Source organism: Aulonocara sp. 'chitande type north' Nkhata Bay, linkage group LG9 (assembly GCF_057382095.1).
Source record: "Aulonocara sp. 'chitande type north' Nkhata Bay isolate Kocher_YH1m ecotype deep benthic linkage group LG9, A_spYH_male_GT1.1, whole genome shotgun sequence".
In the NCBI taxonomy this organism is placed as follows: Eukaryota; Metazoa; Chordata; class Actinopteri; order Cichliformes; family Cichlidae; genus Aulonocara; species Aulonocara sp. 'chitande type north' Nkhata Bay.
The window spans coordinates 21,200,659-21,217,940 of NC_141352.1; the positions used below are offsets into that span (position 1 = coordinate 21,200,659).

At 38.6% G+C, this 17,282-nt stretch overlaps 3 protein-coding genes and 1 non-coding gene across 5 annotated transcripts; 1 reads left to right on the plus strand and 3 right to left on the minus strand.

Annotated features, from left to right (window-relative positions):
• Nucleotides 1-662: 662 nt before the first annotated feature.
• gimap4 (GTPase IMAP family member 4) lies at nucleotides 663-8,266 on the minus strand. Of its 2 annotated transcripts, XM_086306456.1 has the most exons (3): nucleotides 8,124-8,266; nucleotides 5,129-5,896; nucleotides 663-3,862 (listed from the first exon to the last, which is right to left on the minus strand). In XM_086306456.1, exons 1-3 carry the CDS (start codon nucleotides 8,152-8,154, stop codon nucleotides 3,858-3,860), a joined length of 804 nt encoding a protein of 267 aa, XP_086162582.1. In that variant the 5' UTR covers nucleotides 8,155-8,266; the 3' UTR covers nucleotides 663-3,857. The 2 variants fall into 2 exon arrangements, with proteins under 2 accessions (XP_086162582.1, XP_086162581.1); XM_086306455.1 differs by lacking the exon at nucleotides 663-3,862 and having other exon boundaries at nucleotides 5,121-5,896.
• Nucleotides 8,267-8,461: 195 nt separating this feature from the next.
• Nucleotides 8,462-11,662, minus strand: chmp4c (charged multivesicular body protein 4C). The gene is made up of 5 exons (XM_086306458.1): nucleotides 11,272-11,662; nucleotides 10,269-10,446; nucleotides 9,794-9,902; nucleotides 9,561-9,687; nucleotides 8,462-9,149 (listed from the first exon to the last, which is right to left on the minus strand). The coding sequence occupies exons 1-5, from the start codon at nucleotides 11,459-11,461 to the stop codon at nucleotides 9,088-9,090; spliced, it is 666 nt and encodes a 221-aa protein (XP_086162584.1). The 5' UTR covers nucleotides 11,462-11,662; the 3' UTR covers nucleotides 8,462-9,087.
• A 320-nt stretch (nucleotides 11,663-11,982) lies between these two features.
• zfand1 (zinc finger, AN1-type domain 1) lies at nucleotides 11,983-16,248 on the plus strand. Its single transcript, XM_086305163.1, has 8 exons — nucleotides 11,983-12,089; nucleotides 12,512-12,554; nucleotides 13,908-13,947; nucleotides 14,066-14,193; nucleotides 14,341-14,432; nucleotides 14,582-14,700; nucleotides 14,837-14,992; nucleotides 16,007-16,248. The coding sequence occupies exons 1-8, from the start codon at nucleotides 12,035-12,037 to the stop codon at nucleotides 16,181-16,183; spliced, it is 810 nt and encodes a 269-aa protein (XP_086161289.1). The 5' UTR covers nucleotides 11,983-12,034; the 3' UTR covers nucleotides 16,184-16,248.
• A 107-nt stretch (nucleotides 16,249-16,355) lies between these two features.
• On the minus strand, nucleotides 16,356-16,428 carry trnar-ccg (transfer RNA arginine (anticodon CCG)). The gene has a single exon. It is a non-coding gene; the product is annotated as a tRNA-Arg (tRNA).
• Between the last annotated feature and the right edge of the window lie 854 nt (nucleotides 16,429-17,282).

Consider the following 17,282-nt stretch of genomic DNA (forward strand, 5'->3'; position numbering starts at 1 on the left):
CACTTGATTAACTGATCATCAGCAAGTGAGAGCACATTAAATAAAAGCAGAGGGTTCTTGCAGGTCTGAAGGTTAAATGTTGAAATTCAAGACAGTACAATTACAAAGCAGGCCATAGTTGTTCAGGAAAAAGACTGAACAAGTATGGCCTGTTTGGAAGGGATGTTGGTATTTACTTAGAAATAGGCTGCCCAGTGTCATTTAGTTTTTTTGTTAAGTCTTCATCTGTTCCCAGTTTTTTATATCCTGTTTTATTTTGGCAACCTTTTGCTCAAGTCTTCCTTGTTGTAGTTTTACTTCCTTTGTCTTCATTAGTGTCAGCTGTTCTCACTTCCTTTAACTGCCCTCTTTTTGTATATACTTTGGCATCTTGCCGTGTTTCTATGTATGCTTCCTTGCTTATGTTTGGATTGAGTTTGGTAGTTTATTTAATGGACTTATGTATTAGTTGGGGGCTTATTGAGTCCAAGGCTAGCTTAAATAAAGATTCATTTTTTGTTGATTTTTTTCCCCCATCTCCTTGCATGGCGAGTCTGCATTTGGGTCCACACCTAACAATCTATGAAACTTTGGCCATAATACCTAATTTAACAAATCACTGAAGACTTGTTATAAAAATGAATTAATTTGTCACACATTCAAGAAACAGGCTACAGACAGCGTAGATTGCAATATATACATTTATTTGACAGAAAAAACAGACATTGTAGCTCTCATTGAAGTAATGCCAGTTTAATTACAGCTGATTCCATATAGTGTAACGGGAGTGCAAAGTATAGAGAGAGGTGACTCTTCATCCATGAATTACTTAGCAGTAACTGGATTCACATGCTTAAGTGAGAAATGCATCTGAGATCAAACAGGATCAAAGCATCCAGAAGAACTGCTACAAGGTGGATTTCATGCCTCGGGAGATTCTTACAGCATCCTGTGTATGCATACATACATACATGTATTTGTGCTAAGTCAGGTTTTTTTAAAACATTTTTAAATCATATACTCATTGGTGTTTACATTTTTTTTCTTTACATATGAGACAGTAAATCAAGAGTGACACATCTGTAGCAGTAACTGTATCTGACTGTGCTAGCATGACCTGTCAGTAATCTCTACTCCTCAGGTGCTTGTTTATGATTGGTTGCCAGCAGATCTGTTGTACATCTCAGATTTCAGCATTAAACTTCAACCAACACGTCAGTATTGTCCCAAACTGGATTAAACAGGTATAGTGTATATCTGAGAGTGTGTGGTTATTTTTATTGTACTCATTCATTACTATAAATAAATACAAAGGACTTGAAGTATATACGTGGTTTTCTATCTCGCTCACGCTCCTCATTTATAGCCAGAAGTGACGACTGACCCGTGACATTTAAAGAAAATTAAAGATTGAAGGCCAACTTTGAAACTAACACTTTCTCTGGTAATACCTAACAGCATGAAGGTTAATCCAACGCAAATCTATCAACATCCTAAAAAAAAAAAAGAGAGAGAGAGAGAGAGAGAGCGAGAGAGAGAGAGAGAGAAAACAATATTTAAGGCCTAAACCCAGGGAGGACTCAGGTAAAGTTTGTGGACTATAAAAGGAGTTATACATCTACTCAAAGAAGATTTAAATGCCTGTATGGAACAGCTGACTCTATCATTTTAAGATCACCTTGAAAAGGTACTAAATGAGTCTCAAAAGACCAAAGTGGCCTGCCTACAGTACTACAATCTATGAATCAATGTAGTACTACCTAGAAAACAAAGAGGTGGGAATCTTACATCATGCTTGTACACCCTGCTGGAACCAGGCTGTGTTTTTCTGCAAACAAAAAGATAACTGTGCCCGGAGGCATTTTCCTGTAAACAAACAAAAGTTATGTCTACAGTCTGAACTTCCAAATCACTGTTTATATCCTTATGGCACAAAATAAAACATCTGAGGAAACAAGTCAGCATTTTCTTTCAGTAAGCAGCATGGTGTAGTAGTTAGCACCATTTGGCTGGGACTGTTCTTTGCATGAGTTTGCATGTGCTCCCTGTGTCTGCATGAGTTTCATCCCAAAGTCAAATGTACTGAGAGGAAATGATTTTTGATCCCCTGATGAATCTGAAAGCCTGTTGGTAACACATTACACCATAATGGATTGACATTTTGCAGCACCTGCAGGGTACAGGCCCATCTAGAACTTGCCAGTTAACAATTAAATGATTCAGAGAAGGCTTGGAAGAAGGTGCTGTGGTCAGATGAAACCAAAATGGAGCTCTTTGGCATCAACTCGACCCGCCGTGTTTGGAGGAAGAGAAATGCCAAATATGGCCCAAAGAACATGATTCCCACAGTAAAGCACAGAGGGGGAAACATTATGCTTTGGGGCTGTTCTTCTGCTATGCATACAGGATGATTTCACTGCATTGATGGGCCGATGGAGCAAAGTACGATAAAATATTGGACGAAAACCTCCTTCCCTCAGCCAGAACACTGAAGATGGGTCTTGGATGACAATGACCCAAAACCAAGGCAACAAAGAAGTAGCTAAAGAAGAAGCACTTTAAGGCCCATGGAGTGGCTTAGCCAGTCTGCAGACCTCAAACCACTCAGCAAACTTACAAATTCGCAGTGGATCAAATAATTATTACCAAACTGTACGTAGCCGCAGGGATAAGCCCAGCCTCCCCCGAAACCCTGAACTGGAAGAGCAGTTAGGAAAATGTAAGGAAGATGCTTTGAGGACGGCAACTAACTGTGAGCGGTTGCAGACCTGGTCCCTGTCTTTGAAACCATCATCTCAAAGGCAACAAAATCACAACTTCATTGCAACGCTCAGAATAATTATGGTCATGCTGCAGTCTCAAACCACTGTCATTCCTAGAGTAAAGCATTAGGCTTGATTTAGACATCTGTGGAAATCTATGTCTTAACTTCTGGCGAAACCGGAAACTCCTCAAGACTACCTCAAGTTGTTCAACCCGAGTTTTGGTAGCCGGTTTGACCTACTTATTCTGTACTCTCAGATTATTGGAAACATAATCTTAAATCTATAAGAAACAAAGGAAACACCTTGAAATTGAATCTTTTCCCCAAACCCAAAGACACTGACTTTGCTATGAGACAATTAACCATAAATTCATATTTTGCTGGAAAATGATTTAAACCAAAACCTGTATATTGAGTAATAGTTGTTCTTTCCTTTAAATTATCCTTCTGCAACAAGATAATCATCTAAGGCAACACATCAAAACAACCACAAAAAAACAAAACAAAAGAAAAAAAACAGTAACTGCTCAAGTGCTTTAAATATGTACGTGTGTGTGTGTGTGTGTGTGTGTGTGTGTAATAATGCAACATTAGAAACACATTTACAGTTTGGTCACAACAAATGGGAATTATTTGCAAAGCAATTCCCCTCACCAGTAATCAACAGGATATTACAGGGACAATTTAGTAGTGCAGTTCTGCCATTGGTATCCGGTAAGGAGTGTACACACTACATTTGGCAATATCTATGTAACAACTTGTGTTTCTGTTCGAGATTTCATCACACCACCCCCCACAAGACCGTATTGCAAACCTAGTAAGATTAACCAGAATTAATTCTGGGTAAAAGCGGGACAGCAAGTCTCTGGACAACATGAACTAAAGGGCTTAAAGGCCTCCTCTATCACACTGAGCTCCTTAAAAATGTCCACGACTGATTAAAAAAAATAAAATAAATATATCACATTGATTTTTACATTCAGTAACATTTCAGTTGTTTTGCTATTTTTTGCCATTTTTTTCCTCTCAACACACAGCGGCTTTTCCATCAGATCAGTAAGGAAGAGGCTTCGTTAGTCGTGGGTTAGAGGCTCCGTCAGCCATGAATGTCTCGTTAATCTAGAACCAAACACACAGTCTGTTAATAATTTATAACAAGACTCCAGTTTACAAGCTTAATTTTCATGCACAGTCACGACATCACTGTTACGACAAGGATGTTAAAAACAAAAGGATATTTCTAGGTTTGCTCTTCTTCAGTTATAGGAAACCTAGAGGAAGGATTATAATTTAATCTGAAATCTAAACCACACATACCACAAAGCAGCGATAAGATGAAACAGGCTAACAAGACTACTTTAAGGTACCTGTGTGGAGTAATGTGTTCCTTAAAGCAGTGATCATCTATAACAAATAAATAAAACTAAGCTCTTCATAGTGATGAGCCCACAGATAATTATTACCCGACTCTACCTTACATTCAGCTCCATGTTTGGTTTTACAGCCTGCATCTCTGTTGTTTAGGTTTAATCTTGTAGCTCAAAGCTTGTCAAAAGAAGATTTTTTTTTTTTTATAAACATACATGTACATTTACAAGTACTTTTTTTTTTTCAAATAGCCAGGAATAATGAGAAAATGGACTGATTTCTGTTACCTCTCCCTTAATTACATGGACCAACCGTACTTACACGAGTGGTCTCATAGCCCATACTGATCCCTGTGATAACAGGCAGCCATTTTTAGTTTCAATACTGGAGTTAGCACTATAACACAAGTTGGACTCTTTCAACTTCTGAAGGAAAGGTATAACACTTTAGCTGCCAGAGACAGTCTCTAATACAGGGGCGGGCAATATGAAAAACTGGGCTTGGTGTAGAGGACCACTCCAATAAAAGCTAATTACATGCCCTAACTAACTGCCTGCTTACCTTTTGTAGCTGGGAAACAAAAAATTGTTACAATTATTAACTCTTCAGTTTCAGTACAAAATCAGCCACTGCCATCCAGCAGTTGTTGTCATCTTCTTTGCAGAAAAGACTGTTGGCAGTAAACATCACTGAGACCTATGATTAGCAGATAAAGTGGCTGTTTTTTTAGAGCCTTTTGCTCAAAGGGCCACTTGCTGTGACCAAAAACAATGCTGATGACAACAAATGCTTACTACTAAAAAAAATTCAACCATTAAAAACTTTAATGCTCCGTGGAGTTGAAGGAAACTGTATAGTCAGGTGATAGTTTTGTGTGGGTTCATTCCTTTTTTACATACAAGCGCTTAAATATGATTAAATGATTAAAAATATTTATAGAAGCTCATCTCAGATGAACTTCATGTGATATTTAATACATAGAAATGTCCTCCATTGTGACATGAGCCCATCACTCACTTGAAAGCACCTCCACCTCTCTGGCTTTTGACAAACCCACTCCAGAGTTTTGTTTGGGCTGGGCTCCCAGCTCCTCTGCCTCTTTGGACGAATTCCGGTTCTCATCTACAGGTTTCTTCTCCTTCGCCTCCTCTGGATTGTAGTGCCCACCCTCTTTTGCCACCATCTTCTCCACCTTCTCTATTAAGTGTCCCACTTGGGGATTCTCCCCAAATATGCAGTTGTTAATAAGAAAGTACCTCCGCTTACATTTCTCCAGCAACCACTGCAGATCTTTACCCTCCCTACGAATGTACCTCTCGATGGAGATTTTCTTCAACACATCCGCCCAGGTGAACACCACAATTGTATGCCTCCACACATCCTCCCCAAAGAGGCTCACGTGTTCCTCAATGCGAGCACGGTCCACCTCGGTGAACATGCCAACGGGGATGACGAGCAAGAAGGCGTGTGGACCTGGAGGGCAAAGAGAGGCTCCCCTGACTAACTCCTGTTTATAGGAAGGCGGAGTATCCTGGGAAGAGAACCATCCTGGCGTGTCCACCACTGTCACCTGTCGTCCCTGCACCTCTGTCTGCCTCGTAACACAGAACTCAGCAGCTCGCTCTAAATGAAACTCCTCTCTGCCTAAGATGGTGTTGCCTGTCAAGCTCTTCCCCGGCCACCTCCATCCCAACACCACCAGACGAACTTCATCCAGGCGGTTGGCCTCCTTGGCTTCAGCTCCTGCCTTTCTGGCCACCTCGTCTGGTCCAGAGGTTTGTCCAGCTACGGTCCGTAAAAATCATAAAAAAGACAGTGTCAGTACAAATAACTGTATTATCGTCATTATACTCATGATTATTAGTATTATTGCATGCTTAAATTTTTTTGCATTTATTTTAAATTTAAAAAAAAAATATTCAAATGAATTTTATTTTATTTATTATGCAAAAATTTGCTTATTAGCTCTGAATCCTGTTAAGCCACCACTGGCTTAACAGGATTCACTACATTTAAACAAATAAAAATACCTAACTTTGGGTTTCATTCAAAGCATGTTCAACTTATAATGCAAATATCTAATTAGCCAATCGTTTGGCAGCAATTTAATCCATTTAGACCTGCAGACACAGTCGAGATGACCTGCTGAAGTTCAAACAGAGCGTGAGAATGAGGATGAAAGGTGATTCAAGTGACTTTAAAAGTTGTTGTCAGTGCCAGATGGGCTGGTCTGACTATTTCAGAAACTGCTGATCTACTGGGATTTTCCACACACAAGCCCATCTCTAGGGTTTTCAGAGAATGGTCCGAAAAAGAGAAAATATCCAGTAAGCAGCAGTTCTCAATTCGAGCACCTTTGGGATCTGCAGTTGGCAGCTCCAGCTAGTGCTTGATGCGATCATGTCAATATGGACCAAACTCTGTGTATAAAATTGTGAAAAAAAATGTCAACATGAAATGTATTATAATTGCTATACACCTTAATGATTATATCTTTTGACTCTGGTATATATCATTAATGTATTTTGGGATATAATTTGTACGAACAAAAAGCTTAAAGGTTGTGTGGATGTCACAATGACTAACTGAACTTATGTTTGTTGGTTTTAAGACTTGATTAATGGTATACACCCAGTATGCTATGATTGGCTCTTACATAGCATCTCAGTACTCTTTATGCACCATGCCTCATTCACACTCCTCCATACAAGCACTTTTTTTTCTAACATTCACACACTATGCAAGAAACATGTCCTGGATGGACTGGCACGCATCTTCAATGATGTATCCTGGGGTCATCGGGTGTTTCGGGTCTCGCAACATCATACACCCTCACCCAGGCGACCCAGCCGAGGGTGATCAGGCCCCGACTTGCGTACCAGTAGCTAGCCACGGATCAGCCCTCTTAATCCACAGCCACTTTGTGGCTTTCTCTGCCGCTTCGCTCACAGTCTTCTTGGCTGCCCCAACCACAACACACACAGATACTCCCACAGATGCATCAGAAAGCAACATGAGGATCAGGATACAGACTTGGGCATGCAGACTGAAGCAGCCAGGTATCAAAACATCGGCCTTCCACTGATGGATGAACTGCTCTACCTCCTGAAACCCGTGGTAAACGTGTGAATACGTCTACCCAATTGCGCTCAGTCGGACCGAAATACGTTAGCGGTACATGAGTCAGTGTGCCGGATTAACATTTAATTGTTTCGGTGTACCTTTGATGCTTTAAAAGCATTCGTTTTTTCTTTTTTCAGTTTTTAAAAGTTTATTAAGTATTTTTCAAATAGCAAACACTACTTGTTAAAACTAACGAGGGGGTATCTGTTAGAGGGAAAATGCAAGAGGTTTTAAAGAAGTCGGTTGCCTTTATAACATGTCGTGAAGGCGACTGAGTCACAGTCACGTAGACCTCCCAAATTATGCAGCCAATGCCTGCTGGGGCCGGTTGCGTTGAGCAAAATCGACCAACTTAACGAAGATTTTGTTCCAAATAAAATAAACCTATACATTTACTATATATGGTTACTTTATTTCCTTCCCGGTCCACATTTTTAAGTTACTTCATCTTTTTTGACTTGTACTTTAGTTATCTAAAATGTGTTTTCCCACGCATTCTTAGCTGAGTCACCTAAATTAACCTTAAGCTCTACTTTATACACTTTTGATGTACTAAAACCTTTGCTGGTGTGCTGAATACATTTACTGTGAAAAGGAAATGTTTCAAATATTAAACTAAGGCGGAAACTGAGTTTCCAGTTATCGATAACATCTAGTTTAAGATTTATGACTGACAGCCTTTGTGGTTTAAAAGTATTTCTTATAAACCTTAAATACGTTTCAGTTGTGTTTTGCCGATATAGTGAAACGTGTCAAAATCCGGTTCGGACGTTTAGCTTCGAAACTGCTAAGTTGATGCTAATTTTGACAGTCCCGGAAACGCCCCGTCTTTATTTGATAACTTACACAAACTAAAGTTGTTTGAGTTGCGATAAAATCAAAATCTTACCTGAGGTCTGAACTGGTTTATTCGCTTCCATGTTCCGTTAAATTCCGAATTATAGTCTTAGTTTGTCTTTGGGCGGCTAGTTCGCCGGAATACTTGATGACAGAAGTTACCGGATAATCTGAATGCAAATACACTACTTCCGGTCCCTGATTTCAAAATAAAGGCACATCGTTTAAAAACCGGATGCATAAAACGTACACAAATATCCTCAATTTTAAAGGTTTTTAGTTATTACTTAAGACTCGAAAATAATATAACCACAAGAATACATAGCTACATATCAAATTTTAATAATTATTATTTTTAGAAAAAGAAGACATAAACACTTTGAGATATGTATAAGACTTTTATTGCGGAACAGGGATAACGCAATAGCCTGTATTTACAACATTAATGCAGAAGTTATTTACAGCTGAATAAAGTACACTTTTTCCCTTAGTTATAAAAGCATTAGTCAAGCCCTAGCTACAATTTCATTGACCCTTTAAAAATTTTCTGTCATAGATTAGTATGGTTTCTATGAACGTTTGTTTCTGACAAAGAAGGCAAACAATTTCCATCCATAAGTCAAAGTTTGTTATTTTTCAAGTTAAAATTATTTTCTCAGACATTTAAGATACACAACCCCAAATTTTGAGATATTAACACTAAATTGTATATGGCAAATCTTTTTTATTGTAGTGGCAGAAATGACATTCCATAACTTTCCATTAAAAGAAAAAAAACAAACAAAAAACAACAACAAAAAACCCCCTCACACATGGGAACAAAAACCTATTCCTTCACTTCTTGATAAATATTACTAGTCATGTAGCTGAAAGTTTACTCAAAAACAACATATTGCTCTTCATTATTGAAATGGCTTTCAATAATAATAATAATAATAATAATAAAAAGACTGTGAGAAAGATCCTTTTATAGTTCTGTGTATGCTTTCTTCAGGAAACAGGCTGCCTTAGTGTACTTAAGTTCCCCACGATGCCAGCATGCGCATGTCATCTTCCTCCTCAACCTTTCTCCTGGTTGCTGTAAAAAAGGAGGAAACAATTACTAATCAATGCTGTGGACTACATATGGAAAATTTACCAGCAACCAATTTTTTTAATTTACAGATGGCAAAAAGAATCTTCTCCTTTAATGGATTTATAATAAGCCTTAAAATCTGTTGTGTGCATGTACTGCAGCACATTTTCACAATGGAGAAAAACAATCAGTTTCCATTATTACATTTTCGCGATTATAATTTGATTTTATAATATTCAAATAAATACACTAAAGATCAAATTAACAGAAATATGCTTAAAATTAATAATTTAATAGATACATTTTTAAAAATATTGTGGTTTTTTTAAAAAAGTTGGGGCAGTATTACAGTTTGCAGGCAAGCGTGTGAAAGTGGCCATCACATGTAAGATCTGTCAGTTGTTAGAAACTTACTTGCGCGCTCATTGGATCTTGATGAAGGCAGTTTGGAGCTGGGAACGCTGGGCAGTCCGCCCATACTCATCATACTTTCTTCAAGGTCCTCCTGCTCTAGCTCCTCCAGCTCAGCCAACAGTTCATCCTAACAAAAAAAGAAAGGTGAGCACGTGCCACACAGCAAAATACCAAGCATATTTTAATATCTGTGCAAAAAAAAAAGTCTTTATAAACACTAAGACAGTCTCCACCTCATCAAATGTTTCCCCAGAAGGTCTGGAGATAGCATCACTGATTTCCTGGGCCACGTCTTGCTGCTCGGTGATATCTGCCATCAGATCATCGATCTTCCCCAAATCCCTGAGAATGAGAGTAAGAGTGAAAGAAGGTGAAAGGGTTTTCACTCACTCAAAACACCGCACTTGCTTTCTTAATTAAATTCTGTTTGAGATTCTCTGTGTTCAATTATCACACACAACATTCAGTAGTGTTGAAACTGCACCAAAGAAGTATTAGGATTTATTCATCATTTTGACTAATTATACATTTTTGATTGTATGTTGCAGCTTTCCTTCTGAAATATGGCTCATAAATGAATTTACGTCACATGTTTCCTTGTTCAAAAGGAAACAATCTCTGCACATAAACACAACCAAGCCAGGACTACCGGTGGAAAGTAAGACCAAAGCTCAGGGGGGTTTCTGCCTTGTGTGAGCAGCTTCTTACGTGTTCTCATGGATCTTCTTCATGGCCTTGGCAGCATAGCCCATGTTCTTCAGGACCTCCGTGTTGGTGTGAGAGTTCTCCAGAGCTTCCCTCTGAAACTCGATGGTGGAGAGCGTGCCATCAATCTGGGTGAGCTGCTGCTCCAAACGCTTTTTCCTCTTCAAGGCCTGCAGGGCAGCTGACACAGAGAGGACATAGAAGTCACTTGTGCAGTTAAATTTCCAAAAGTGTCATGTGTCCTCAAAAAAACAAAAACAAACAAACAAACAAACAAAAGACAGGGTTCCTCCCTTTCACAGGGTGACGTTTATTCTTAGTCAACAACCAATGCAGCTGAGACAACAGTCCATGCCACCCAGGGCTGTGGGTGCAGCTCTGAGGGAAGGGACCTTTCAGGTTTAATAAAAACCTTTTGTTGTTTTACTTGTTAGAAACCTGTTGTATTTTCAGGCATTGTCAATGACACACTGAAGACAATCACTGCGAGGGAAGTATTCACAGTTGTGTCACTGTACATTTAAGAGTTGTTTAACACTTTCCTGCACATTTATCTAAATAACAAAAGAGTCATCCACCTTAAATTTTTGATATGTGAACTAGGATTTATGAAAGCTGGTACATTTGTAGTCGCAAGAGTCCAAAAATGTACATTTTAAAGGTTTTATGGGATTTTCACTGTAAAAAAATAAAACAAAAAAGACTTGTTAGAAATAAGAGTCAGGTTTTATAAACTCTGTTTATATAGACATTGTGTCTTCGGTTTAACCCATGAGCTGTTGCTACCACACATCAAGTTATTAAGCAAGAACAACAGAAATGTAAAATGAGATATAAAAGGCCCATAAACCACCTCCTTTTCTTTGATATTTGCCCGGACAAAAGATTAAAATATGGAAGTGTACAAGATAAGACTTCCTGGAGGCGTAGTGTGTCCTGGCCTGGCCTCGGTGGAGGAACAGGTGCACACATTTTTTCAGACCATCATAAAAACAAATATAAATACCCCTCTTGTTCTTCGTGCCGTGCTTCTTGGCTATCGCAATTTCTTGCTCTATCTTCTTTTCCAGGTAGTCCTGCTTCTTTGTCAGCATTTCTTCTGTTTCCCGGAGTTTGTGGATGGCCTCCTGGGCCGAAGGGTTTCCCTTCGACTTGTGTTTCGAGCCCCCCTTGAACAAATTGGAGATTTTGCTCATTTTGGCTGTTTGGGGGCGGTAAACTTTGTTGGTAACTAAAAAGCAAAACAGTCTGAACGATCGTCCAAGCTTCTTTTCTCCAAAGGCGGGTGTGTTGCGGGCAGATATTCCAGCTCGACGGCTTTGTGTTCTTTCAAACAAGCCGTGAACACAACTCTCGCCACACCTTTCGCAGATACCTGCGTGACGTCTGGATACCTGACGCCTTACCTCCCGTTTCCACCAGGGCTTAAATTTTGCGTCTTTTCCGTGTTTTCTCTCCAAACGGGATAATACAACAGTGCATCATATCTTGTTTTAACGTTTTAATTTAGTTGTACAAACAGATATGTTGATTAAGCTGATAAAACCAGAAAAAAACTGAATTTTATTTACTGTGAAAAAAATGTGGATAAATGAAATTGTTAATTTATTTTACTTTACATGCGAGTCATGTGTATCCTGTTACACACATATAATAAAAAAATATAAAGATTTAAAAAGTTTTATATGGTATAGACTCAGTCACGTGACGACACATTTGCGGTCAAAGTTCGTGTCGATGATCTCAGCTGACGCTGTTTCGGTTAGCTAATGGCTGAATTAGACATCGGGAAGCATTGCCAGGTTGATTCCTGCAATCTGAAAGGTCCGTTGTATTTTTGTGTGAAGCACAGTAAATAAAGATGTTGGGGTGCGACTTTATTCTGCTGTTTTAATTATTATGAAAACGCTAATCGTCTTTTTTTTTTTTTAGCATGCTTAGCCTGTGCGCTAACGCTTGTTAGCGTTGGTTCCCTCGGATAAAACTCAATTTATTATCAAGCATTCTTCTCTAAAACTACAAACTCCCACAAGGAAATTCAGCTCGGTCTTTAAATGAGTTACGACAGTTGTACTCTTAATGTTATGTAAATATAAGTAACGTGAATGAAGCTGATTGAAAGTGTCAGACTAGTTTAATGAGCTACTTTGGGACAAATTGTTAGATCTCATCGTTTGAACTGGACAAGTGTACTTATGGTCCTTGTTCACAACATATTTAACACGTTCTCCTTGTTCTTCTCTCAGACTTTCTGCCATTTGTTTGTGATTCCTGCGGTGGTGTTTTCTGGTAAGACTTCAAGTCAGGTTTTTTGTTTTTTTCTTATGTGCATCTGTTAGCGTGTTGTTACGAATACTGTAATATATATTTATTATTATTTATATATATATATATATATATATATAATAATATTTGAATAGTGTTGTTTTAATGTCGTTAACTGACCCCACACTAAGTGTTAAATCCCTTTTTGTGTTCTAGTCGCTGTTGCTTCTTTTGTATTGAAGTGGACCAAACTGAAATAGTCTTCTGTCTATAAAGATACATAAATAAGAAATACCTATAAAAACACCCCAGAGGCCTCTGAGTGAGGTCAGAATACCCAGGGTATCTTAGCATTATCTGGATTCACTCACCTTAACATTGATAGTCAGGTAAAGAGGTCACACAAAGCTGGTTATCATTTGCTCTGGTAACCCAGGGTTTCCTCTGAAACGTAACTGGTCAGATGATCTTTACAATGCAAATATGCTCAGTAGAACAGGTGATTTTATAAAGGAAGTTGACTCTATATACATGGGAAAATATAAAAACATCTACACACCTACAGTCGGTGTGAGAGGAGAATTACTGTTGAGTACAGTATTTAAAATGTGCACTTTGGTCAGTAAGACGGGAGAAGAGCTACAATTTTAATACAGTTTTGTCTATTTAAATCCAGGAAAGTAAACTTGGTTAAAATGCTGTGTGACCAGACTCATTATAACAACTCTTCCATTAAGACACAGGAGAATCAGGTGGATTATAATTGGGTATTTCATTAAGTTAATGCTTAAAGGACAATTTTAGTTTTTATTCTCTTAGCTGCAGCCTTGGTAGTGTTTGATGGGCTGAGTAAAGAGTAAAGACTAAATATAAAATTAGAATTCAAAGGTCAGCTTAGTCTAGTTGCAAACTCAATAAAAGGTCCAGGAGTACAAAAAGGTGTCCTGTTTTAAGATCATATATTAATTTTTATAGACCAATAAAATTGTTGTAAAATTGTTTGCAGCCAAAAGGAGAGAAAAAAAAACAAGGAATAAAGTTGGTACTAAGAATACAAGGAAACAAAAAGATATTAGACGCTATTGAAAAACTTTAGACCCTCCTACTGTCTGCGCACTCATGTCAGAGGGATTTTTCCAAGATTGGTGACGCTATTTTTCAGGGAAAGTTCATACCTGTTGTTCTCTTATCTGGAATATAACCTGCTGCAGAGCAGATTAGGTTCTTAACATAGGTTACCATGACAATAAACTCTGGTAAAAACATAACCAGCTTCGTAGTACGGAAAACTCTTATATCTGAAGTTATCTGGTTAAGATAATTCAGGTGAGAATTGTTCATTTTCACCTCAGATAAACACATTTTTGTCCCTTTCAGTCTCGAGCACAGAAGCAAAGATGGACACTCATGTTCAAAGGTATCCTGAGCTGTTAAATAAATTAGCTTAATGTCTTTCTCTAATATTATCAGGACAACAAATACATTTCTCTTTATGGCTGAAGCCTTTCTTCACTCTATCTTTCTTTTCTTTTTAGGAGTCAGTAAAAAGGGAATCTGGGACAGCGGGTGGAACTACAAGTTATCCATGCTCATTTGAAGACTGCAAGGGAAAAGAATTGTTACCAGTTATATGTCCGCAGTGTGAAAAACATTTCTGTTTGGCGTAGGTTACCAACTTTAATGAACTTTTTAATAAGGCGGTGGCTCTTGAGCGTTTTTTGATCCTGTTCATGGCAGAAAAAGTTTAAACCTCCGATCGCATAATTTTTATTAATTCAGAACTAATAAACTGACTGTTTTGTCTTTATAGCCACCGACATCAAGATAATCACAAGTGTGAGAAGCTGGAAGTCCAAAAGCCTCGAATGCAAGCCACCAAAGAGCTGGTGCAGAAGATTGTAGGTTAGTTAATGTAGTCCGGAGTTTCTTCTGTCATTCCTCTTTTGTCCACATGGGATCAGTATTAAACAACTGCCTTCACTCTTGTGTGCCTGTTCCCTTTGACCTGTTAACCTGGATTTTGTTTTCCTTTGTGCCTGGCGGCCGCTCAGAGTCAAAAGATGGATCCAAAAGTAAAGGGCGCAGAGGAGCAAAGAACAGTGCAACCGCAGCAAAGGTGGCCCTGATGAAGCTGAAGTTGCATGCTGCAGGGGACAAGGGGCTGCCGCAGGTAAAATCCCAACTGTCGATACTTTTATTTTGACACTTTACTGTCTGCTCAGTTTCTTGTGTATACATTACTGCATGTTAAACATCTCTTGTCATCCACTTGCCATTATTCAATTTCTTTTATTTTTACTTTCTAGACAGAGAGAACCTACTTTCAGGTGTATCTTCCTAAAGAATTTAAAGACTCCAGCAAGCCCATGTTCTTCTGTTCCAAATGGAGCGTGGGGAAAGTGGTGGATTATGCAGCCTCTTTGGCTGGCCTCAAGAACAACAATAACGTGCTGACAGCTAAGGTAAGAGAACAGAGGGGTGTACTACAAATAGCAATATCGATGGGTTAGTGAAGTATGTTGAGCTTAAAGTCGGCGTTGTCTGTGCCACAACATCCCAAAAGGTTGATTCTGTTCATCTGGACGTAGCGTTTCAGTGGGAGAAACATTTCGACACTCATCCAAGTGACTCATTCAGTCTCAGCTGACTGCAGGCTTCCCCAAACTTATAAACAGTGCCTTTGCACAATGACTGAAACTAGCACCACTGAATGAACAATGGTGGCTGTCTTTTTACCACCGTAGGTTACTGTAGCAACAAATGCTTTGGTATTTGTTGCGTTAATACTGTAAGGTGTCTATAGGCAAGTGCTGTTTGTGTATACACACATTAGAGCATAACTTTTTACTATTCTCTAAGTGAGAAGGAATACATTATGAAACCCGTTCGACCATACCTTAGTAACACTACTTAAGCAAGCCCTGCAGTAAAGCTACAGTAGCCCAAAATGTGCTGTGTGGTGACAGGCAATTTATTTTTCATACCATCCCAGGAAGTTAGCTGATGATACAGCAAATAAATGTTTGTCCTGGAATTGTGTGTAATAGAAGCCACATTAGAAAATTGATTGGTCTGTTTGTAAGCCATTTATCACTCAAAATATTAAATCACTGAAATTAATGTCACTTTGATAAATAGATTTCACAGTCCCCTTCATTAGACTGTTGGGAATAGACAGCAACATAAGAGCACGCTGAGTGGGGAAAATAAATATATTACCTAAATATTAACGATTTTCTGCAGCATTCCCGTCTTGCCTTATTTGCTAAACCTATCACTGTTTGTTTTTTCTCTTACACACGCTTTTGCTTTCAGAGCTGCTTTAATTCTTCATGGTATAGATTCAACAGGTCTGCGTGCCTAAACGCATTGAGTTGTTGGACATTGTACCCACCACAGTTACAGTTTTATATCTAGACAAAGCTGTGTAGCATCGTGCACATCTCTTAACAGTATCCTCTTCTCTTTAATTGCAGAAGCTGCGGTTATGTCATCCTCAGACAGGCGAGGCTTTTCAGATGGATGACACCCTGCTCTCTCTGTTGGCTCACCCAGAAACTCCTCTGTATAACGGGGGAAATGTCATTCTGGAGTATCTGGACAATGAGTGCACAGGCCTGAATGATATTTCTGACTATATCACACAGAACTGACCAGACACTGTGAATAATTTCTGTGTGCAGTTTGTATTTATACAAATAAATTGCTATTTTATAAATGTTGCTTTGGGTTTTACTTTCAAGCTGAAAAGAGAGCATTATGGAGTTGTGCAGTTAATCAAGTACACCATCTCTATAATGATGCTGTGGTAAATAGAAGTAAAGACAACCCAGGTGGGACTTGAACCCACAATCCCCAGCTCCGGAGGCTGATGCCTTATCCATTAGGCCACTGGGCCCTTTTGTTTGACAGCTTCATCACTTTTAAAACAATGCTGTATTTTTAAGGCACTTAAACTTACTGTATGCAACTTCAACTGTTTTTGTGGGAATGGAAACACATTAAATGATGTAAGAAGTAGCAGCACCATAGATTTAGCTGGTCATTAACTTAAACTTATCCAGAACTGTTGTAGACTTCACAACCACAGTTATCACACTTTAATTGCAGCTACCTTACAAGTGACCCAGGTGGGACTTGAACCCTCAAGCCCCAGCTCTGGAGGTTGATGCCTTGTCCATTAGGCCACTGGACCAGTTTGTCAGCCACTTTCATCACTTTTAAAACAGTGCTATGAAATCTATGATATATATTTTGTTTTAAAAATCCCATTAAATATAGATACGGCAAATTAAACAACATGTAATAGACAGCATAAAATACATAAAACCAAGTCTAAAAGGCTTTAAAAGAGGTGGTTACTGCCTTATCACCAAAGCCAGTTTTTTCTAGAGCTAAGGGACCTTGATGACAACACCCTCAAATGTCAAATCATCTTTTTTTGCTTTGTAGCACGGAGGGTGGAGTAGGGGGGGGGGGGATCTTAAATGTAATTATAAACAGGTAGCACGTGTACGTGAGATAGCAGGATTGAGATGATGTTCACTGCTTAGTGCTAAACGAAAGTACTCATCCTTTTTTTAATAGCTGATGAAACCACAAATATACTATAGAAACTCTGGAGTATGCAGAATGAAAGTAGTACAAAATAAAAGTGACTTTTTCTGTGTGATGTTCAGAGTAACATATGGATGAATAATTATTTATATTTGATATATGTATAATACTTGAGTATTTTAAGGTGTTAATTGA